Source organism: Plectrocnemia conspersa, unplaced genomic scaffold, assembly GCF_051122295.1.
Source record: "Plectrocnemia conspersa isolate PC_06_02 unplaced genomic scaffold, ASM5112229v1 ptg000011l, whole genome shotgun sequence".
Lineage (NCBI taxonomy): Eukaryota > Metazoa > Arthropoda > Insecta > Trichoptera > Polycentropodidae > Plectrocnemia > Plectrocnemia conspersa.
The window spans coordinates 27,132,384-27,155,760 of NW_028277175.1; the positions used below are offsets into that span (position 1 = coordinate 27,132,384).

Below are 23,377 nucleotides of genomic sequence, written 5' to 3' on the forward strand. Positions count from 1 at the left end.
TCCGAGCTCATTAATAATTTTTTCTGGAACTTTTTTCCACTGTGGATTTTTTCATATTAAGTTTTATTTTAGCTTTATTGCACTGCAGGTTAGATACATGGTTTAAAGCTGAATTAATTTAGATTTATGAATTCCTCAGATAAGTGTCTGCTTAATATGTAAGCATTATTTTGTCCATCTTTATGGTGATGCATTATGGGATTTCCTCAATTACTCTTGGTTTTGAATGGTGGAACTCATTATTTTTATCATTTCTTTATTTATAGTTATTTACTTTTTGCTGATGACCTTAAAGAATTATTTAAAATAGATTTCTAAGATGATTGTAGAAAACAATATATAAAAACATGTTATTCAAAATCGCCCCTGATTTACTTTAGATATCTGATCTTCAAATGTTTATCGCTCAGATTTCGCGACTGTGATTTGTCAACTAAATTGGAAAACGACAGAATATAATATAAGACGAACGACATTATCGAATTTCAATCAGTCAACATGTCTCGGTTTTTGCTAGTGCTTTGCCTCGCCGCTTGTGGTTGTTTATTTGACATATACTTTTTTACCTTAACCCCAAAATATCTATATCTTTTATTCGAAATTAATAGTAGCTATCAATCTGAAACTTTATTTTATTAATGAAATTATTTGGAATTTCAGGCGGAGCAGTACCTTTTGGAGGTAAGGGTAGTTGGAGTCCCAGGATTTTGGGAGGAGATGAAGCTGACATATCGGAAGCACCCTACCAAGTTTCACTTATGCTTGACTGGAAAAGGACTGGCGAATATTTATCAGTTTGCGGAGGAACAATACTGAGCGAAGACGTTATATTAACATCAGCTCAATGTCCTGAACGGTAAGTAGTAGTATAGTATATTTTTAAAATTTTGCTTAACTTGCTTGCCATATGTTCTTTATAAACAAGCATAATAAGTCAGAACTTTTAATTTTATGGTCTAGAATCTGGTTAAGCTATTAAAATAATCTGAAATAAATAAAAGGTGATTAGAAACTCTTTAACTAATTGTACAGTTTTTGAAAAATGTTTTAAAATTCAATATAAAATAAATTTTAAAGCAATTTAATTTGATATATTATGTGGACTATAGAACTTTTAAAAAAAATATAAATTTCTCACTTAATATTTTTTTTATATACTCACAATTGTAACTCAAACGCTTATATTAGTTATTGTCACAGTATGAACTTTTAAAAATGTAATAAATATCTGTTAGTTTGCATATGAAAATTTATTTGACACGCCAACGTTTAAGAAGCGCACTTTATGATCGGAGATTTTAAAAATATTTACAATAATATTTTTTTACTAGACCACGATACTTTCACCAGATGTATATTTACATACAATCCATTGGTAATAAGGCCAAACGAGCTCAACCCTTATGGGTGGGCACACAGCTTGTGACGGCCGGGTGAACGGGTCCCTCACCATTTTCTATGCTTTGCTCGTCCTAGGTAGTGCTTCGAGCTCTACCTCAGATGGCCAGCCCGAGGGGTCACTTCTCAAGGGCTTGGGTTTTAACCCAAGAAGGGTCCCTTGCTTTCTCACACTGATGGATGGCTTACTAGTAGAACAAATTAACTACTATCCAACAGATGCTAGAATATTTAGAAGCTGTGCTTATTTGGGAGTTGCCCAATACTATTGTTTTTGTATGTAGTACTTCAAACGATATTCAGAAACGCATGCACTAATAAATAGGTGGAACACAAAAAGAAGGTTCTTTAAATATCACAAATCTCTGGATTGTGTATATTCCTTATTACAGTTTGAGATTCAATGGAATAATATCATAGCATACATATTAAATTATATTGTATTAATATTTATACATGTACAGGTTTTTAAAAAAATAATACAGCACCCAAACAAAGTACAGATACTAAGGCTCAATGACACCGTTAGCAAATATTTTTCTACATAAATTATGATCTATATGCAAAAGTAACAAACAACAACACAATCTGTTGCCACCCTAAATCATCGCATTGGCCCAAGGGAGCAAAATCACTTTTTCAATGTTTAAAAAAACAAGTCACGACACTTCACTTCGGAATACACTTCCATCAAGATCTTTCATCTGGAACTTCCACAATTCAGAACTTTGCTTTCAACATGGAGGCACACGAGAGTTTATCTAAACTTATAATAAACTTGGGTAGACCTAGTTTCGATTAAGACAATTCTAATAAGTCCAACAAATAAATCATGCAGACAAAGCTACGAATACAACATATAGAATATTTTACAAATGCTTTAAAAACTGTTGTAAAATTATTAATAATACATAATATAAACAAGGCTTTTTAAGTGTAACGCATGAAGCTAGTCGCAAATAAATAAATATATATTTTAAAAATGATTTACATTGGATAAATTTACGCAGATATTTTAATATTTCATTAAATTCGTAAATCTATATTTTAATAAATAATATATAAATACAAAAGCAGTGCATAAAATAAAATTATATATTTTATTAATTTGTATAATTTAATCTTATTTAATTAAACAATTACAATAACTATTTTTAATTTACAGTACAAAAGCAAGTCAATGGCAAGTTAGAGCTGGTTCTTCATCATCAATTTCTGGTGGACAAGTCATAGATGTAGCCAGTTTTGTGATGCATCCGTTATTCGACGATGATATGGACTATGATGTGGCTCTGTACTTTTTAGAAAAACCTTTACTATTTAACAGCAAAGTTTCAGCAATCCAGCTACCAAAACAAGGTGACACAGTTCCTGAAAATGTTGATGCTCTTGTAACCGGATGGGGAGCAACTGGGGTGAGAATTGCTTATTTTACTAGTAAAAAACATATTCGATAACCCTTATACTACAAGTCGAAAATTATGCGATATAATAGTCATGTGTCATATTCTGACTGAAGTGTCTAAAGAAAGTAAATCAATACGATGTTCTGACTTATATACCCTAGATAAGTCCTCGATCTTATGACCAATCTCAATATTTCGGAGTAGAACCAGACTTTATGTTTTGGTCCAAGACTGTCATTAAAAATAAAATTAGCAATGTGCAATCTGTTTTATTGCTCCATTGCTTCACATTTTAGTGCACTTGCACGGGCAAAATATCTATGAAACGACCTTATATTTTGTTATACTAAAGTGTACGACTTTCGAAACTGTTTTATGCAATATCGGTTTTTTACGCCGATGATAAAAAAATAGCTTCTGAGAAGGACATCTAAATGACATAAATCAATTAGTTTTATAATATCCTGTCTTGCAACCAATTTCATCTCAACGATGATATGTGGTCCCGTCAACTAATGTTTCTAAATAAAATAATAAATATGGTATTAAATGATATAGCTACTTCTAGTCCAATTTGTATTACTCACATGATTTTAAACAATACAGGTGAATGGAAATGCAGAGACAGAACTTCACAAAATCATCATGCCGACAATGGTTCAAAAAGAGTGCATAAAAACATATGCTATTTTGAACCCGATATCTTCGAGGATGTTCTGTGCTGGCGGTAAAAATATGTCACCGTGCTACGGTGATTTTGGAGGACCTTTGGTAATTGAAGATAAAGTGGTTGGAATTACGTCATGGGGATTGGGATGCGTTTTGCCAGGATATCCTGGAGTTTGGAGCAAGGTCTCCGAGTTTGTGGATTGGATCGAGGAAGAGATTGAAAAAAATAATCCGGAAGAAAAATAATCAGGAAATGGATAAATTATACAATATATTATATCATATATCATATTATATTATATAAATTTCGAAATATATTATAAATTTAATCAATGTTAATCTATTTTAGAAAATAAAAAAAATTGAATTAAAAATAAAATAATCATTGATTTGTAGCTTCAACTTTTATTTCTCAAAATTATATTGTAAAATATTTTTATGCACAATGTACATTTTAAAATCTAATAATCATTGTAGCTTATTTATTATCAAAAATTTCAATAGATTTTATTAATTAATGCTAAATTATTTGTAATATTTTAAACGTATTTTTTAGTTGAAAATTAAAATTTACGATATAAATCAGTTTTTGCGGTAATTTTGTTTTGATATTTTATTATTTTTACAAAAGAGTTTTACTTTGATTTAACTAGACTTTTGTATGCCGATTTTAAATATAATATTAGATTTAATAAAATGATAAAAATAACGAATAAAGTAAATATTATAGTTAAAAAATCTAAGAAAAAAATAGAAATGTACACGATCATCTCACCACAAAGGCAAATTACTTTATTTAATAAAATAACTAAAAAAACACTAATTGCAAAAAAAGAACATGGCAATCCAAGAAGATATTTAATGCGTTACTGCTACTTAGAATATTTGTTTAGAAAGGTAACAAAGAGAATAAGAAACCCTCAACCCTCAATCTTCCCCAATCAGACTTATCAAATAAATTTAAATTATTTCTCAATGACAAGCAATAATTATTAGAATAGTGACATAAAATTTACATTTTTTTTAAGTACCATAGATAAAAAAATAATTAAAAAATTCTTAATATAAGAAGATTAGAAAAATATATATGTGCAATATAGTGATAAAATAATAACCGCTGAAAATCATTAATTTATGACCATCGTTTTTAACTTGATAATTAAATTGAATTACTTTTTAACCCAATGTAAGGTTGATAATTGAAACCAAGAAAAGAAGCAGATAATATTGTTTCCTACAGACCAAAAAGTTACTTACCAGTTACGTCAAAAATATTAAAAAAAATATATAATTAAAAATAATTAAACTGGTAATATAATACTGGAAAATTTTATTCTGATAAAAACAGTTCATCGCATATAAGAGGAACATATTTATTCTCCCGCTGCCGCTCCGCCTCAATGCTACTAACGTAGCTCCAGAGTGTCAACTGTATCTTTGCCATTTGACGTTTTTTTCAAGTTTCTTATTAATATAAATATTGTTATTAAATTCAATAAATGTAAAAGTCTAATTTATTTTTACAGTCTAATAATATTGTTAATTAAATAAAAATCATAAATTAATATCATTATTTGAGTCATAACGTAACAGTTCGTTGGTTTCGTGTTATTATATAATTGCAGATATTATATTATCAAAATCTGCTTTATGTACTTACGAGATTATTTGTTTAATTTCACAATCGAATTTACCAATCAACATGTATGACAGACAGACAGATTATTTTATATTAATATCATATAATTGATATTATACTTATTGTTATATAATTTAATTTAATTAATTTAATTTACAATAATATTTTTCTTATTACTTAAATTAATTATTTAAATCACTAAATTATTAAAAATAAATAAAGCGTATTTTTAGTATATTTAAAAAATAATAAGTAAGCTAATTACGTTATTAAAAATTAAAACAATTATTATATTATAATAATTTTCCTTTATAATATTTTTTTAACTATCCTTAATTGATCGGTATTATTAATATAAAAGTACAAAATACATATTTTTAATTATTAATAATAAATACTTATAAATAAAATTTCAAGAACTGTGTGATTTTCACATTCCTAAAATTACATCGGTTAACTTTACATATCTAGTTTTAATTAAATCATATAATTTCTTTTTTAGTTATTTGTAATCCAAATTTTTTTTAACTAATTTCTGTTTAATTTAAATTTAAATATAATATCTAAATAAAAAAAAAACAAAAAAAATATCGAAACTTTAGGATCTTTAATTTTTTTTAATAATATAAGTAAAAATAATATAGTGGCAAACAAATGGCAGACTCTAATGCACAGCAGTAGCCTTAAATATTCTCTGCATTTATAACAGTAGAATGAATCAGGATTTTTTAATTTATTTTTTAAATAAAATTCATTGAAAGGTCTAAAGCATCATGATTTCTGTAGCAAATTCTGTAGCAGATATCAGACATAGCAATCAGTGAAGTAAGAGTTCATTGCAACAGTTACAGGTGTGATTAAATATGTATAGTCAATCACTGAATATGCTTTTGGAGATAACCACGTCGTCCATGATGTGCTGGGTCTTCTAGCTTACTAAGTGTGGAAACCGTTTAATACCATCTGGAAACCAAGAAAGTGAGCAATGAATTCTACTACTATTTATTAGTAATACTAAATAAATTCCACTCCTAATAACCATTAGAAAAAATTAGTTTCATTTTAAAGTATTTTTAACATAAAAAATGTAATTTTTGCCTACTATATTCTACGAAAAAAATATTTATCAGTAAGACCTATGAAGATCTCAAAAGACAAAGCCGGACTTAATATAAATAAATGTATTCTTATCTATGTTAAGATTAGAAGCATTCAATTTTTTTATAGAAAAAAAATTGTTGATAGTTTTGTCTATTATCTATTTTTATCTTATTTTTAATTTAATTGTTAAAACAATTTTAAACAATAAACATACATTATTGATATTTTCATTTAATTCACGACTTATCATGATCAAAATAGCATTGAAAAATAGCTAATTATCTAAATGATATCAAATGATTGTATATCTGTTTTATTTGCTAAGACTTTTATTTAAATTTGCAATTTGAATTTTTTTTATCAGAATTCAGCAACAAATCGAACAATCACAATTCAACTAAGAAATAAAAAACTTTTTCAAAGTATTACTTAGAAAGTAACAATGGGTGATGCAACTCAATGTTTAAAATCTAAAAAATGATTAAATTTATCGAATTCACTAAATATCATGCGACTTTTTTCTTTTATATATAAAATGCAACAAAATCTCTGATCCAGCTGAAGTAAAATATTTTGCAGATTGGAAGAAACACTGGAATAAGTGAATTATGTATAATAAATTTTTAGATGTTTTCAAGAAATATGGTAAATTTAAAAATCTGTATACAGTCTGGGGAGTTTCAAAACACAATGAATTTTGCATGCATATATTTCTAGTTATTTTAAAGAACTTTTCGATATCTTCTTTTTCATGATAAGCTATATGTTTAATCAGCAGTTAATCACCACGTCAACTCTGTAATAAAATATTTGGAAATAAATTCTGGGAAGATATATTTAAATGATAAGTAAAGTTTTACTATGAAAACATAATACCACTATTTACGAAGCAGAAAACCAAATTATTAAAATCATACATACAGAAATTCTAGACAAATAAATAATCATCAGATTAAATTGAAACACAATGGCTTATTCTTAACACAGAAATCCATTGAGATTTGAAATGATATACAGGCTTAGCCATAATAATGGGGCACCCCAATAAATGTGTTATATCTTAAAATATAAATAAAAAATAGATCGAGATTTTTCAAGCTTATTTTTAATAATTATTAAGCCCATCGTTAGCTTTAATTACAGCTGCAACCCTTTTTGGCATACTGTCAACTAATGACTTACAGGTGGACAGAGACAAGTTTCTTCATTCCATCTGCAATTTTTTCGTAGCTTAATTTTGGGTTTGCAATTGTGTTGGGCAACCTTTTATTTAAATTGTGCCTCTAAGCAGCAAAACAAATCCTAAAATCACTAAATCCAAAGACGCAAAATAACCCCTGATTTTTAGTGAAGTATGTCACGTAGCGTTGTCTTGCTGGAATTGGATGGTAGTGTGGTCTGTACTTGGAAATGTTTTCTTGTAGGAATCGATTAAAGTGGATTCCAACATTGAAATAGAAATGTCACTATTCACACTACCCTCGCAAGTGTATAAGGTTTTTGTTTCTGCCGCTGTCATGCAACTTCAGAGTATACCGCTTCCGCCACAATATTTGTCTTTGGGTACTACGCAATCAGCTAGACATTTTCACTTCCACGCACGTATACTACACGAGGGGTCCCAAAATCCCATAAAAATATTATTGTTTTACCATATTTAGATATGCTAAATATAAAAAATATATTTACAAGATAGGAAAAAACAAATCTTGTGTTTAGAAGGCAGAAAAGTTTTAATTAAAATATTCTGTTATTGTATTAGATTTTTCTATTTATAATATTTTTCGCTCTAAAATATATTATATATTTATTAACTAAAGAGTAATGATTCAGCATAATATGTATGTTTTGGTTTTACCTACAGGTAAAACCGAAATCACCAAACACCTTAAGTAAAAATATATTTAAAAGGCAGATAGTGAGAAAAAGAGTGTTTTGGTAAATATAAATTGAAATATTCTGTTATTATATTGGCTTTTTCTATTTATATGACATTTCTATTCACTTTTATTTATATAATAATTTTCATACTAATATCTTTAATAAATAAAGAGTAATTTTAATGCCTTTTTAGTATTTTAATTATATAGTTAATGCACAATATTAAATATTGAATGCTGAAAATATAAAAAAATTAAATGTCTAAAAAATGCACTTGAATGAAGTTAAAATATTTTTTAAACAACTGATATGCTTTGATACTATGTACATTACAAAGCTAGGAGGATATTTGGCAAAAGAGGGCATGTAAATATTTTAGAAAAGTACTTTTGCGTTAAGACAATTATTTTTTAAAGAGGATCTGGATTTTCAATACGTAGGATCCGTAATACATAGCATTTAATTTATTTTTAGTTTCGACACTCGTACTAAAAAAAGCAGCGTTTTAGCGGCTTGTTAAATTTTTATTAAAGAATAACGGACTAACAATATGATTATTTTTTTACTTTCCAATGCAATAAACGCCTAAAATGTGTATATTGTAAACGGAACAAGTAATGAAAGAATGTGATGCTTTTAAGATAACCGACTGTTTGCCAGTTTTATTTTTTTAAACAAAAAAGTCGTTCTTTAACTAAATATTTACAAATTTTAATATAGCCGGATGAATGCAACCTAAGAAGTACTGCACATGTCAATAGCTATAATAGTACAATATATGTATTACAGCTCTTAAAGCTCATATGACACATATGACGCTATAAGTGCAGAGAAAAGTAGCTGCTTCCACTTTGATCATTAGATCTGGTCTACATTAATCGCTAAGATCATCAAGATGACTTGCAGATTTTTACAATGCATAGCCACGAAGTCTATTTATATTACTAATAATTTTAACTTTTAAATCTAAAAAATAATTAATAATTTGCACAAAAATAAACACGTGTACCAATAATTGGTACCGCACAGTTAAAATACATATAAAAATTGTTTTAATCCAATCATTTGACCTACATATCTAATTATAATGCTATTTAGCACATATGATTAATACAAAATAAAACACAAACTACTATTGTCATTGAACACAATGACAATACTCTAAAACTATGTACTCAGAAACATTTATATCGCAACATCCAAATCTTTGTTATTTTAAAAGATTCTTAGATGATTACTTAAAAAATAGATCTAAGATTTAAGATTGTTTAAACGTGATTTATAATCTAAAATCTGTGATTTTTGATGCATATATAAAAGATATTAATTCCAGAAGTAATCATTTCAATTCGAAACCATGTTGCGTTATTTAACGATATTATTTTTGGCGGTGATTGTACAAGGTATAAAAAATATATTATATTAAATTAATTTGATGCTAATGTATTTAATCTTAAAGGAGGGGTACTTCCTGAATTGGACAGGAACCGGATTGTTGGAGGCCAAGATGCTGACATCTCCGAAGCTCCTTATACAGTAGCTCTACTACACAGCAGTACAGGAAGTTCTTTTTCTCACACTTGCGGTGGATCAATTGTCAGCTCTAGGGTCATAGTCAGTGCTGCTCATTGTGCTGAAAAGTATAAATAATATATAGTATCAAACTAATAGTAAAATGTTATACTAAAACATTTTTAAATATTTTAGGACTCTAGCTCAACATTGGAGAGCGAGCATCGGTTCCACGTACGGTTATAGAAGTCAATTTGCAGAAATATCAAACATCATCTCTCATCCGCAATATAATAGATTTACAATTGACTATGACGTTGCTTTATTTATTACTTCACAACCGATCATCTTCGATGGAATCACAACCAAACCAATTGCTCTGCCAAAGCAGAATCAACCAGTAGCTGATGACACTTTGGCTACTATAACCGGATGGGGTTCAATCAGGGTAAATATAAGCATCACTATAAAAAAATCTATAATTAAAAATTGATCTTAGGAAAGATATTTATTTGGCGTTCAAATATATTTCTACAATGTATACTTTAAGAACCATATATTTCTTTAAAAAACAAAACGGTCTTAAATACCCAGAATACATAGATTATACGTACAATATGGATACAGTAGTGTCTTTCATTAGTCCTCAAAATGTAAATTTTGACTTTCAGTAGTTTACTGTATTTGTAATCTGTTTAATTATTTTCTATCTAATATTCACAACATCTTTAAATTTAAATTTGTTATGTAGTATACGTTATTTATAAATATTTTTTTTTATTTTCAGGAAGGTGGTGGACTTTCAAACAAACTGCAAAAAGCGACACTGCCTATCGTCAGCTACGTAGACTGTCAAATCGCTTATATTGTCATAAACGAGATAACTCCTAGAATGATCTGTGCTGGTTATTTGAAAGGTGGTGTAGATTCTTGCCAAGGAGATTCTGGCGGTCCTCTTGCCATAGACGGAGAGTTGATTGGAATAACCTCTTGGGGACAAGGGTGCGCCCGTCCCAATTTCCCCGGAGTCTATGGCAGAGTTCCAGCTTTCAGAACCTGGATCGACGAAAACATGAGCAAGTATCAATGAAAAATAAAAACTTGAATATTAAAAATGTGTGTAACTTATTTAAAAACCAATCCGAAACTAAAAAATGGTGCTGGTTAATCTTATCGTGTTTTTGCTGAGCGAAAACTATGAAGACACTCGAGAGATAACTGTAATCTGTAATGTCCAAAAGTTATATAATATAATACATTCCTAAAAATATTTATAGAATTTATATGTTTTAATCTGATCGGCTACTATAAATATTGTGTATCATTGTTGAATTTAGCCATGATTTATATATCTTTTAAAAGACCTTTAAAAATATCTTAAAGATCAAGATCAACTTTAAGATATACATATAAAAATCATAATATAAAAGAGTTATTTTAAATAAATTTTTCATAATCATGAAATGATTTAATATATTTAAAAAAATATAAGTACACAAACAAAAGCAATTATATGTAAAAAAAAATAAAAAAATACTATAGTAGCAGTTTTAAAATTAGCATTTAAAATTTATTAAAACAACAAGGTTTTTCTTAAAAATAAAACTACTTTTAACATGGATTAGCGTAGTCTGTAACGTCTCAGACTAGTAACTCTGAAGTTGCGGGTTCGAGCCCCGACAACGCCACTCGAAGTAATATTTATAAAATTACGCTATTATTAAAAAAACCGGCCCCAGCTGCAGTTTAATAAATTGTATTTTACATAATGCCTGCACTACACTCTCTGGAAGTTGTCCAAAACGAAGTTACAACTGAAGACTGCCAAAACCTACGACTTCGAATAAGCGACCACACTGTCGCAAATTTCATATGCCGTCGAGACGGCGGTTTTTGTCACGTACAGCTCGCATATTTGCGGGCGATTGAAAAATATGCCAAATAATCGCAATTTTTAAATTGTCATATTATTAAAATTACGCTACTGATAATTATAAAAGTTTGTGTGGCACGCACCAATACAATAATCAGTGAAAACTTTACGCAAAATCTTTGTCGGCTTTTACAAAATGCCATAAGGCATAAAAATGATACTTCAGAATACGAACACCACATCTGTGACTATCCTAGAATTGGTCGCCATCGATTCTAAATAAGATTTTGTTATGGTGTGACATTTATTAAACCGATCTAGGCTATTCGAAACGATTTTTTTTAACAAAAGTACCATTAATTATTTTTTAATTATTTAATTTTATATAAAAAAAAATATAACAACGATATTTGTTAAAAGAATATACTATCAAAAATATAATTTATCCCTTTTGGTGCCCTAAAATATTCTAAGATGACAGTAAAAGTCTGTTGAAGTCCCCGACAAGCATGTGGTATTATAACTTGACCACGTGACCACGATGCAGCGCTCGACATGCGTTTTAACCATAGGACGCCTACGCGCATACTGAAATTGAACCGAGTTACTCGTTCTCTCTCACTATCGTCACTTAACACACGAGAGCGAAAGGGTAAGTATCTCACCACTCGCGCTCGAAAGAGCAGCTCCGACTTCGGTTCTTTTGCCGACAATGTTCGGAAGCGCTCGAAGCTGGCCAAGTCGACTGAATTACCCCAACTTTACCTTCCGTTCTCGGTAGCCTCGGACAACTTCAGAGAGATTTTAGAGTGGACAGAACCGAACTCTACCGAAGTAACCCACTATATTCTGTCCTTGGCCAACCTTGGCCAACTTCCAGAGAGTGTAGTGCAGGCATAAAAGGTTCTGCATTTAAAATAATTTGGAAATAACTGCATTAAACAATATTTTCTTCGTGAAAATTTTATTATCGGTCTTAATAAAATCTTACTCTGCTATACATACCTATAATGGCGTTGGACTGATAATCCAGAGGCCATTGGCTTAGAATTTTAATTTACAAAAATGCAAATTTCAATTAAAAAAGATATATTAAAAATCAGCACCAGCTGCAAAGCGACATATGGACCGTTGATTTTAGGTTGAAGTGGAGCAAATCCATTTTGTTAAAAAAAAGAGTTTGAGCTAATTTTCATTAGAAATTTTCTTCAATCTGTTTTAAATCAATTCATAATCATATCTATAAATAACAGTGTATTTTTTTTACTAGTAATTTTTTTTGATCAATTATATTAATTGTTTGTTGATTTTGAAAGTGAGGCAAATCCACCCAAAATAAAATAATTTTAATAAAGATTGAAAAGCGTGCTATGGTAGTTAGTTTTTAATTTTTTTAAATTTTGGAGTCTTACAGACTAGTGGTTTTACACAGAAGTGTGTTAATAGTAGAATGCGACCGAGAAATTACAGGGGTACGAAAAGACTTGCAGTTTTAAATATTATTTAGATACCAAAGAAGTAAAAAAATTAGTATGCAAAAGATTTTTTTTTTGAAGGAAGAGAATATATCGTGGTAGAATGGAAGGTTCCCCCAGGAAAATCAATGAGGAAGCAGTAAAACGCGTGAAGGAACACATCAATCAGAAAGCCATTACACAAGGTCTTACAATTCAAATAGAAAGTATTTGAACTTTATAAATATGTATAATTTATACGTTGTTAAATGTAAGGAAAATAAAATTATGTTAAGGAGAAAAATTATAGGAATATTTTTAACTCAGAATTTAATTTGCACTTTCATCATCCACGTAAAGGCACGTGCGATTCGCTCAATATGCAAATTAAAACGTCACGCAATATTTAAGAAAAAACAAATCTGATGAAACATCACGAACTTCATTTAAAAGATGCCGAACTAGCTAGAAAAGCCTTACAAGAAGATAAAGCGATAGCTTCATAAAACTAAGGAAACTATTTTACTTTTACATTTGATTTGCATAAAGCACTACCATACCCCAAACTGACAGTTTCTGTTTCATACTATGACGAAACATGTATGTTTTAAATCAGTGTTTCCACAATTTACATGATGATGAAATTCATATGTATACCTGGGATAAGCCAACTGCATCCAGAAGATCACAAGAAGTAACTTCTTGCTGTTTAAAACATCTACAAAATGTGACAACTCAAAAACGTGTTATCGCTTATAGCGATATGTGCACTGACCAAAATAAAAATATAAAGTTGGCCTTAATGTGGATGAAAATTGTTTGGTCTAGTGATAACAGTATATTTATTATTGACCATAAATTCGTATTATCAGGACATTCATTTTTGCCAAGTAATGGCGATTTTAGTGTAGTAGAAATGGCTATTCAAAAAACCAATCTGTACATTCCCAACGATTATTACAAAAAATAATACAAACATGTCGCAAACAAAATCCATTTTTATTACAGGAAATGAAAAGTGAAAATTTTGAAAACAGGAAAAAAAGTAAAAAAGCGAGACTATCAACTGGCTGAAAATCTTCGATACGAGTTTTAAGAAACGCGCCGTATAAATCGAATTGTAAACGTAAATCGAAAGTGGTTCACAATTTAAGACTATTGATTTATCGCCAAAACAGGGTAGGCCAAAGATTTTCGACAAAATAATATTGCCATCATTGAATGGAAAAACTAGTCCTATTACTGAAGATATAATGGATTTATTACATTATATATCACCCATACATCATGGGCACTTGAAAAATTTGCACCATCTTAATTAAAAAAAATAATAGTACTATTCCTTTTGATATTTTGGTATTATGTATTTATGTTGTTGTGTGCTATGTATATAATTATTCATTTTTTCCTTTTTGTTGTTCTTTTTTCTATAAAATAATAATAAACTTTTTGTTAATTGCACATTTTCTAAAAAAATTTTAAAGTGTTGAAATAAAGTAGTGAAGTAAAGAAATAAATTATTTAATTTATTCTTATTACAATTAAACTCTTAAAAACAGGACATTAACTTTTTCATAAAGTCGTTGCTTTTGAAAATAAGATAAGTCCATTATGCTTTATTAAAAACACGTTCTTCGTTTAAATAACGCGAATATAATTTTTTAATTAATTATCCAATAATAACATAATATGGACTTACCCCACTTTCAAAATCTAAGGCTCATATATTAATTGTAAATTATAATACTTTATAGCTTATAACTAATACTATATATTTCACTGATTGTTCGTCTTTCAGTCTAGCGTTTTATTACTTACAGGTACTGTTAATCTAAATTAAAGATTAAAAAAACACAATTTTAGAATAGCTGCAGTAAATTGATGACAAATAATAATATATGGTATTTACATTTTGTTTGAAAATTTACTCTTTTTGAATTAAGAAAGGCACATGTATTTATTAACATTATACATTAAACCATTAAATCCAAAACTTCCTGAACTTGAATCCTGAACTTCCAAAGCAGTTCAAAAACCCATTGCTTATTCCTAGAATTATACACATGAAGCTATTGCAGCAGTGCGATCTCGTAAAAGAAGTAAGACGAACAGCAAATATAGTTTTAATTATCTATTATCTTACACGTGCCAGTAATTCAAACTAAACATTCACAAAGATAATCTAATACATTCGCATTAGTCTTTAACTAAATTGCGTTGACACGTGTAGCTCTCTACAGTATATTTTTATAATAAAACATATAAAGCAGAAACATATTTGTTAAGAAATACAAGATTTTTGGAATTACCTATGTAACACAGAATTAATCATAAATTATTAAATTAAATATGTCATACTTTGATATCATGAATTGCAAATTTATTTTAGGCGACTCTGAAAATACATCGGTTTTTCCCACATATCGATTTATCTGTGATTACATTGTCGTATCAATGGGATATTTTAAAAATATTTATAGATTATTCTTGAGTTCATCTAAACTTGCAATGTAAGAGAGTTTTATTAAATACCACAAATTAAACACAACAGAGATTTTAATTAAATACTAATAAATAGGAGTAGCATTTAAATCATTTAAAGCAATTTTAAAGATGGTTCCTTTTTAAAAAAATAATATTGGATTAAGAGTAGACAATACAATCTTTCTTTTCATAAAAAACCAATGCGATAAGAATAAGAATAAAATATCAAGAGAGACAGAAAAGCGATAAATAATATAATCATTTTGATTAACTGCGATTATAGAATATAAAATAAGTATATAAGCCTCACAGAAATCATCACATTTCATACTTGACTCAAAAGCATTAAGATGTTCCGTTTCTTGGTAGTAACTTTCTTCTTCGTCAGCGCCTATGGTAAGAATAACTTGCATACATGTATTTTTAAATAATTATTTTTATTAATAAATCTATTTTCTGATTTAAGGCGCATGGCTTCCAAATAAGCCAATCCTGGCTATGGATTGGCAGAGGAATGGAAAGATTGTCGGAGGACAGAATGCCGACATCTCTGATGCTCCTTACCAAGTAGCTCTTCTCTACGGAAGACCTGGAGGATCTTATTCCCAGTCCTGCGGAGGATCTATCATGTCTGCCAATATAGTCATCACAGCTGCTCACTGCCCCTATGGGTAATTATTTTCATGTACCGTTAGCTCACCAATTTTCTTTTCAATATTTAACATGTTTCTTTTATTACATTTTTAAGATCATCTGCCTCCAACTGGAAAATCCGTGTCGGCTCAACCCAAAGCACATCAGGCGGTCAAGTGATCGATGTTCAAAAGTTCTCCATACATCCTCAGTTCAGCTATTCTACCATCGACTACGATATCTCGATCTATTACTTGGCTAATCCAATTTCCATGGATGGTGTTAGCACTGCAGCAATCCCTCTTCCAAGCCAAGGCCAGGAAATTAATGATGGATCACCTGCTTTCATCACAGGATGGGGATCAACAAGGGTAATATAAATTTAATATAAATATATCTTTGCTAGTTTTTCCATAGCATTTGAATGTTTCTCTTATTTCTTTGATTTTTTTTAGGAGGGTGGCGGTACAGTTTCGACCCTGCAAAAGGTCACAATCCCAACAGTGAACCAAGAGAAATGCGCCGATGCATACAAATACGTCAACAAGATCACCGATAGGATGATGTGCGCTGGAAACTTCGAACAAGGAGGTCAAGATGCTTGCCAGGGAGACTCTGGTGGTCCTTTGGCTATCAACGGAGTCCTCTTCGGTGTGACATCATGGGGAAGTGGATGCGCTCGTGCTGGATACCCAGGAGTATGGGCTAGAGTTCCAACATTCATCGATTGGATCAATAGCCAAGTCTAAATAAAAAATATTGTATATATTTTTTTATTAAAAATATACTTTTATAAATAAATGCGGCTAATTCTTTATTTCCTATTTAATGTTTGAACTTAATTTTTTCTATACCAGAATAATATTATACCTATATAAAATTATAAGCACGTTTAATTAGAGAAGCAGAAAATAAATGTAAAGGTTGATTAATCTTAAGTTTGCTAACTTTTTTTAAATCAAATGTTTGATCCGAAGATATTCTTAAATCTGTGTGTTTTTTTAATATTCAGAGTATAATACGAACTTTTTTTATTTTATAATATATACATATTTTGGACCTTAATATTTGTTTGTCATTACTACCCAAGTGAATTAAAATCAAGAGCATCTCCATAAATTATTTGTTAGAAAAATATCTACAGAAGCAGGTTTCGACGCTTTTGATCGTGTTTTTAATTTATATATTTAGAACATTATCTGAATTATTTTTTTATTCGGCTTTTTTTAATAATTGGACCATTTAATTTTTAAGAAAGTTCAGAGACTGAAGTTAAATTACCCTTTAGTATAATAAACTATTTAACTCAAATGGTTTAAAATACATATATGTTTAAAAAAAATTTTTATAATAATTTATGAATGATAAAGTATGTAAGCAGTGAACATCACAGCTTCCACTTTTTATCCAAAACACACGGACGCTGGAACTAACACAATCATACTGTATGAGCTACTGTGATATTACATTTTTATTATTTTGTGCGAAATGAGGCAAAATATTTATTTTTATGGCCGGATGTGAAACAGACAAAAAACTTTGAAATGAGCAATGCCTCTTCAACAAGAACAAGCGAGACAACGAATATTTTTACGCGCATGTATCGCTCCTCTCTCGCATACATTTGTATACGTAAACAACATAATGAGATAAAAAAAATACAATAAATAAAAAATAGCAATAAACTGGAAATTAAAAATAGTTTAGCGATTTAATAATATTAAGATACATAAACAAAAAATAACCGAATTAACAAACAAAATATAAAAATCAAGAGTCAATACCTAAGTTTAATATTTGTGGCAATAGACTTTTGAAAACTTAAGATATGTGGAGTAAAAGAGCAATTTATATAAAGTAATGGGATTCAAAGAAAATATTTTGGGTGGAATTAGGGTATGTAATAAAGTACGTCATGAATCTATTGTTTCATTGTTGTTTGTGTATTGTGTATCTATATATATGAAAATTATCATATCAAGTAGAAATATAATAAGAGCAATATACTGTAAATTTCTACAATAAGAACTGTATATATTTAATCAAAAGTATATTTAAATTATCGTCTACTAAATATATACTTATATATTTTGTTCATAAGTGTTATCATACTACTTAAAGTTTGGTCTTGACAAAGATCTTGTATTTGATCTTCAAATAATCACATTTAAAACTCAAGTATTTTATTAGTTATTATTTTTATGATAAAAAATATAACTAACTGATTAAATAATGCGGATATAACAATAAATCTAGATCTGCATATGTTTATACGATAAAATTATAAAATAAACATAATTTATGTGTATTTCTGGGGAACTATAAAATAAATTTTACGTTGCAAGTGCTTCGCTGATTCACAATAAATAACAAACATTAGACCACCCACAACAAAAAACAAAAAATTAAAATAAATTCCGAAGCGTAGCTGCACATAAAAGAGGAGTTTGGTAATGCGTTCAACATATTTTTAATTATGTAAACAACGTCTTTATTTCTCGTTACATATGTAATATATATAATATTACAAAAATATTTTAATTTATTTTTTATACCAGATAATAAATCTATTTTTTACTTTTATCTAAAGTTACTCCTAAATATTTTGTATTATCCACTATTTATGTGATATAATTATCTATAACTATTTTTATATTGATATCTATTACATCATTAAAAATAATAAACAAACATCTAGTCCTATTATTATTTAGTTCCTGAAGAATAGACACTTCTAAATTAAAGTCGAAAAAGTAGACACAAAACTGAAATTTTCATTTAAAACTTTATATTACAAAGGATTTCTTTTAAATATTTTATAGAAAGATATATATAAATATAAAATCTGTTTTAGGAGTTGATAAAACTGCTTGCAAGTCATACAGTAAAGTAAACGTGTCAGCAGCTAAATACAAATGGCCCAGAAGTCGCGAACCAGCTTAAACAATTTATAACTTAATAATTAAATAACTTTATTATATTTTTTGCAACGAATACCTTAAAGTGAAACATTATAATTAATAATGGAAAGTTTCACCATGAAAAAATGAATAAAAGTGGTCAAAATATTATTTACAAATCAACAGTCAATTGTTGAAACTCAGTGTCATTTTAATACTACAAACTGTTATAAGGCGAATTAAAAATATATTAAATCATTTTTTATTTTATATTAAATTTGTACGAATATTTTTGAGAGTTTACAACCACTGCCTTTTTTATAACGCTCCATAAGTGAAGGTACGTTTATTCCTAATATGCATACTTCTTGGAAGATTTTAATAGGAGTCTGAAAATAAAAATAAATTAAAACACTCGAACTCGCCTTATTTTTTTGCCTAAATAATAAAAGAAGACACTCAAATAATAAACCTATCCAAAGGTGATTGTGCCAGGTGCATACTTTCTTGAAAGATCGAAAGTATTAGAATGATCATTTATTGCGATTTTCTAATACTCTAACCAGCCGGCGGATTTATCTTTGGTTTGGTGATCTAAGAACCCACTACGTTAAGAATAAATGACGCATGAAAATCGGCAGAATGCAAAACGATTTAGTGTTATTTTTTTCGATAATAAAAGAAGTCTTTTTTTTATATATTTTTGTAAAGTAGCAACATCTATTATTGCCAATTGTCAGTCGATTATCATTGACAGATAAAGGGCCTTAATTTTTTTAAGCAATTGAATAATATAAATTATTACCAAAGCTTCTTGTACATTCAACAGGCAATTAAAAATAATATATAATCGAAGAAACCCGATAATGATGACATTAATTAAATATTTATAAAATCCAGAATCTTTCACTAGTCAAACATTTTTTTATAAAAATATTAATTCTATTACTCTAACCGGCCGGCGGAAATATCTTTGCTTTGGTGATCTAAGATTCCACGCCGCAAAATCCAGAATCATTTCTAATAAAAAAAATAACATCTTACAGATTAATCGATTAAGAATTCAAAATATTTTAATCAACGGGCAATAGAACAAATAATTTACAGTGCCTATTTGAAGACAAGGCTTCAAACGACTAAACCAACATCAACACAAAACGATATAAAAATTACATTATTCATCGCTTTTTTAATAAAAAAAGTGACTTTAGACAGACATCACTAAATGCTTAAAAAATTAATTATATTTAATCACAACATGGTATTTAATAAAAAAACATTTTTTACGTTACTTGATGTTACTTGATGTTAATCGATTTATTTTTACAAGTCATTCACAAGATAAATGTGGTAATCTTAATTATTAAATTAATTTGTGAATTAATCATAAATTATAAAATTTACTAAATTGTCATTTTTACATATAATGAGTTGCAAAAATTATTCATGCAACTCCAAAAATAAATCGGGTTTTCCGAATATTGTTTTAGATGTGATTACATTATTTTATCTCGTTAAAAATAATCTCTGATTAATATTGAGTTCATCTACTATTGAAAAGTACGAAAATTGTTATTGAATACTAAAATTATTAAAATTTAATAATAAATTAGAATTAAAATACAATTGAAAACATTACAAACACATTTTAACGTTTGAAATAGACAAAGAGTAAATTAGAAATAAAAGATTTAATCTTTCTTTAACAAATAGCCTTTGTGATAAGAGGAAGAACAAAAATGTCATACGAAACACGAATGCGATAATATAATCATCTAGATTAGCTGCGATTATAGAATATAAAATAAGTATATAAGCCTCACAGAAATCATCACATTTCATACTTGATCCAAAAGCATTAAGATGTTCCGTTTCTTGGTAGTAGCTTTTTTCTTCGTCAGCGCCTATGGTAAGAAAAACTTGCATACATATATTTTTAAATAATTATTTTTATTAATAAACTTATGTTTTGCTTTAAGGTGCTAGGCTTCCAGATGGGCCCATCCTTGCCATGGATTGGCAGAGGAATGGAAGGATTGTCGGAGGACAGAATGCCGACATCTCTGACGCTCCTTACCAAGTAGCTCTTCTCTACGGAAGACCTGGAGGATCTTATTCTCAGTCTTGCGGAGGATCTATCATGTCTGCCAATATAGTCATCACAGCTGCTCACTGCCCCTATGGGTAATTATTTTCATGTACCGTTAGCTCACCAATTTTCTTTTCAATACTTAACATGTTTCCTTTATTACATTTTAAAGATCATCTGCCTCCAACTGGAAAATCCGTGTCGGCTCAACCCAAAGCACATCAGGCGGTCAAGTGATCGATGTTCAAAAGTTCTCCATACATCCACAGTTCAGCTATTCTACCATCGACTACGATATCTCGATCTATTACTTGGCTAATCCAATTTCCATGGATGGTGTTAGAACTGCAGCAATCCCTCTTCCAAGCCAAGGCCAAGGAGTCAATGATGGATCACCTGCTTTTATCACGGGATGGGGATCAACAAGGGTAAATAATATTTATCACCTGCTTTATTATTTAGTACATAGTGTATATTACATATTTTATTCTCGCGAAACTTGTTTTAACAAAAAATTCAACTCTTCGGCTGTCAATAATAACAATTGTCAACAACAGCTATTGCTAAAAACAATATAAAAAAAACCTTTTAGGACTATCAAATAAAAAATAGCTCTAAATCGTTTTTCAATTTGCACATGCACATGTGTAGTTTCTTCTTATTGGAGCGGGTTCTTAGATCACCAAAACTAAAATAAAACCGCCGGCCGGTTAGAGTTACGACTTTTTCGTATATTTGTTAGTTTTTTTATAGCATTTGAATGTTTGTCTTATTGCTATTATATTTTTCAGGAGGGTGGAAGCACAGTGGCGACCCTGCAAAAGGTCACAATCCCAACAGTGAACCAACAGAAATGCGCCGATGCATACAGTGGCAGCAACAAGATCACTGATAGGATGTTGTGCGCTGGAAACTTCGAACAAGGAGGTCAAGATGCTTGCCAGGGAGACTCTGGTGGTCCTTTGGCTATCAATGGAATCCTCTTTGGTGTCACATCATGGGGACGTGGTTGCGCTCGTGCTGGATACCCAGGAGTATGGGCTAGAGTTCCAACGTTCGTCGATTGGATCAATAGCCAAGTCTAATTAAAAAATACTTTGTAATTATTTTTTAATAAAACCTCATATATATTCGAGTTTTATAGTATTTATTTTTATTATTTTATGTATATTACAAAAACAAAATAAGAGTATGAACACTTGCAAACATGGGATTACTATCTAATGGTGGTTTTGACGCACCAGAGAATTTAAATCCCTAGCTGCAGTTAATAATAAAGTAGTAAAAGAATGACAATATTTTAAAAAACAACTTAAATGCAACAGTTAGTCATGAAACAATATATGAGTTTAAGAGTTAGGTTAAGAGCTTATTATTTAAAATTATCAATTATCAATAATTTAATAATATTTTTGAATTGAACCTAAAATTATTTACCAAAAATTGTATAATTTTTTTTCTTTAAATTCTAATATTAATAATATTTTTTCATGTTTTTCATGTAAACAAATTAAATATCGCATTCTTACAAGGGTTGTAAAATGATCGCATATACATGGCTTGCTGATGTGTCCGTCATTATGAAACTAACGTTTCATGATGGGGGGTATGTTAACGCCATATTTGCATTCCACGTATATTCAGGAACAATAAACAGTTCTGCAGTTAAAAGCTAATCGATCTTGTAGCGTAAATATGTAAGATATTGTATTATTAAAATGCTATTTTCTTAAAATAAATAATATAAAATAAATAATAATAAAAAAAACATATATTTTTTCATGAATAAAAAAAGATTTTATTTATATTATAAAATTAACACTTTTAATTATCTTAATTAATAAAAATACACAATAGGGAAAAATAAAATACATAATATTTGAAAAAATGGCGAATATATTTGATATTCCAATATTTTTAATTGTGTTGCCATATTTTAGTGTAAAAAATTAACTAATAAATGCTAATTTTTGCATCAAACTATTTAAGTTTAATTCAAGTAAAAGTTAAAAATAATACCCAAAATCGTTTTTAGAACAAGCATATCATATATTTTTTATATTTTCAGAATATATAAAATATTTAGTATTAAAGCAGATATCTATGATGAATATATTAGGTTAATTTTTAATCATAATAGTGCATTAGGAGAAGCAAAAAAAAATTATATAATATATTTTTAGAGAAAAAAGAAACCGAATAACTAATATAAAATACGAAGTTTTATTATTTAAGGCAACCCTTGAAATAGTAAAAATATAAATTTATTAACTTGAAATTAAATTTAATATATTAATAGAAATAAGTTTACATATTATAAATCATTTTATCGTCAACT

General features: G+C 28.8%; 4 protein-coding genes across 4 annotated transcripts; all 4 read left to right on the forward strand.

The window, feature by feature from the left end:
* Positions 1-469: 469 nt before the first annotated feature.
* Positions 470-3,882, forward strand: LOC148230124 (trypsin-4-like). Its single transcript, XM_088196349.1, has 4 exons — positions 470-538; positions 661-856; positions 2,564-2,813; positions 3,411-3,882. The coding sequence occupies exons 1-4, from the start codon at positions 499-501 to the stop codon at positions 3,717-3,719; spliced, it is 795 nt and encodes a 264-aa protein (XP_088052475.1). The 5' UTR covers positions 470-498; the 3' UTR covers positions 3,720-3,882.
* Positions 3,883-9,451: 5,569 nt separating this feature from the next.
* On the forward strand, positions 9,452-10,721 carry LOC148230125 (trypsin-like). Its single transcript, XM_088196350.1, has 4 exons — positions 9,452-9,497; positions 9,554-9,734; positions 9,802-10,054; positions 10,394-10,721. The coding sequence occupies exons 1-4, from the start codon at positions 9,452-9,454 to the stop codon at positions 10,694-10,696; spliced, it is 783 nt and encodes a 260-aa protein (XP_088052476.1). The 3' UTR covers positions 10,697-10,721.
* Positions 10,722-15,716: 4,995 nt separating this feature from the next.
* Positions 15,717-16,855, forward strand: LOC148230126 (trypsin-1-like). Its single transcript, XM_088196346.1, has 4 exons — positions 15,717-15,813; positions 15,884-16,088; positions 16,166-16,421; positions 16,506-16,855. The coding sequence occupies exons 1-4, from the start codon at positions 15,768-15,770 to the stop codon at positions 16,797-16,799; spliced, it is 801 nt and encodes a 266-aa protein (XP_088052472.1). The 5' UTR covers positions 15,717-15,767; the 3' UTR covers positions 16,800-16,855.
* Positions 16,856-20,798: 3,943 nt separating this feature from the next.
* Positions 20,799-22,174, forward strand: LOC148230127 (trypsin-1-like). The gene is made up of 4 exons (XM_088196347.1): positions 20,799-20,859; positions 20,930-21,134; positions 21,212-21,467; positions 21,831-22,174. The coding sequence occupies exons 1-4, from the start codon at positions 20,814-20,816 to the stop codon at positions 22,122-22,124; spliced, it is 801 nt and encodes a 266-aa protein (XP_088052473.1). The 5' UTR covers positions 20,799-20,813; the 3' UTR covers positions 22,125-22,174.
* Positions 22,175-23,377: the final 1,203 nt, after the last annotated feature.

What these genes read in the sequence shown, in the direction of transcription:
- LOC148230124 (XM_088196349.1), top strand. Translation starts at nt 499, where the DNA reads ATGTCTCGGTTTTTGCTAGTGCTTTGCCTCGCCGCTTGTG. An exon ending in TCAGCTCAATGTCCTGAACG is followed by an intron (nt 857 to 2,563) that starts GTAAGTAGTAGT and finishes TTTAATTTACAG; the next exon opens with TACAAAAGCAAGTCAATGGC. An exon ending in CCGGATGGGGAGCAACTGGG is followed by an intron (nt 2,814 to 3,410) that starts GTGAGAATTGCT and finishes TAAACAATACAG; the next exon opens with GTGAATGGAAATGCAGAGAC.
- LOC148230125 (XM_088196350.1), top strand. Translation starts at nt 9,452, where the DNA reads ATGTTGCGTTATTTAACGATATTATTTTTGGCGGTGATTGTACAAG. An exon ending in GCTGCTCATTGTGCTGAAAA is followed by an intron (nt 9,735 to 9,801) that starts GTATAAATAATA and finishes TAAATATTTTAG; the next exon opens with GACTCTAGCTCAACATTGGA. An exon ending in CCGGATGGGGTTCAATCAGG is followed by an intron (nt 10,055 to 10,393) that starts GTAAATATAAGC and finishes TTTTATTTTCAG; the next exon opens with GAAGGTGGTGGACTTTCAAA.
- LOC148230126 (XM_088196346.1), top strand. Translation starts at nt 15,768, where the DNA reads ATGTTCCGTTTCTTGGTAGTAACTTTCTTCTTCGTCAGCGCCTATG. An exon ending in CTTCTTCGTCAGCGCCTATG is followed by an intron (nt 15,814 to 15,883) that starts GTAAGAATAACT and finishes TTCTGATTTAAG; the next exon opens with GCGCATGGCTTCCAAATAAG. An exon ending in CAGGATGGGGATCAACAAGG is followed by an intron (nt 16,422 to 16,505) that starts GTAATATAAATT and finishes GATTTTTTTTAG; the next exon opens with GAGGGTGGCGGTACAGTTTC.
- LOC148230127 (XM_088196347.1), top strand. Translation starts at nt 20,814, where the DNA reads ATGTTCCGTTTCTTGGTAGTAGCTTTTTTCTTCGTCAGCGCCTATG. An exon ending in TTTCTTCGTCAGCGCCTATG is followed by an intron (nt 20,860 to 20,929) that starts GTAAGAAAAACT and finishes TTTTGCTTTAAG; the next exon opens with GTGCTAGGCTTCCAGATGGG. An exon ending in GCTGCTCACTGCCCCTATGG is followed by an intron (nt 21,135 to 21,211) that starts GTAATTATTTTC and finishes TACATTTTAAAG; the next exon opens with ATCATCTGCCTCCAACTGGA.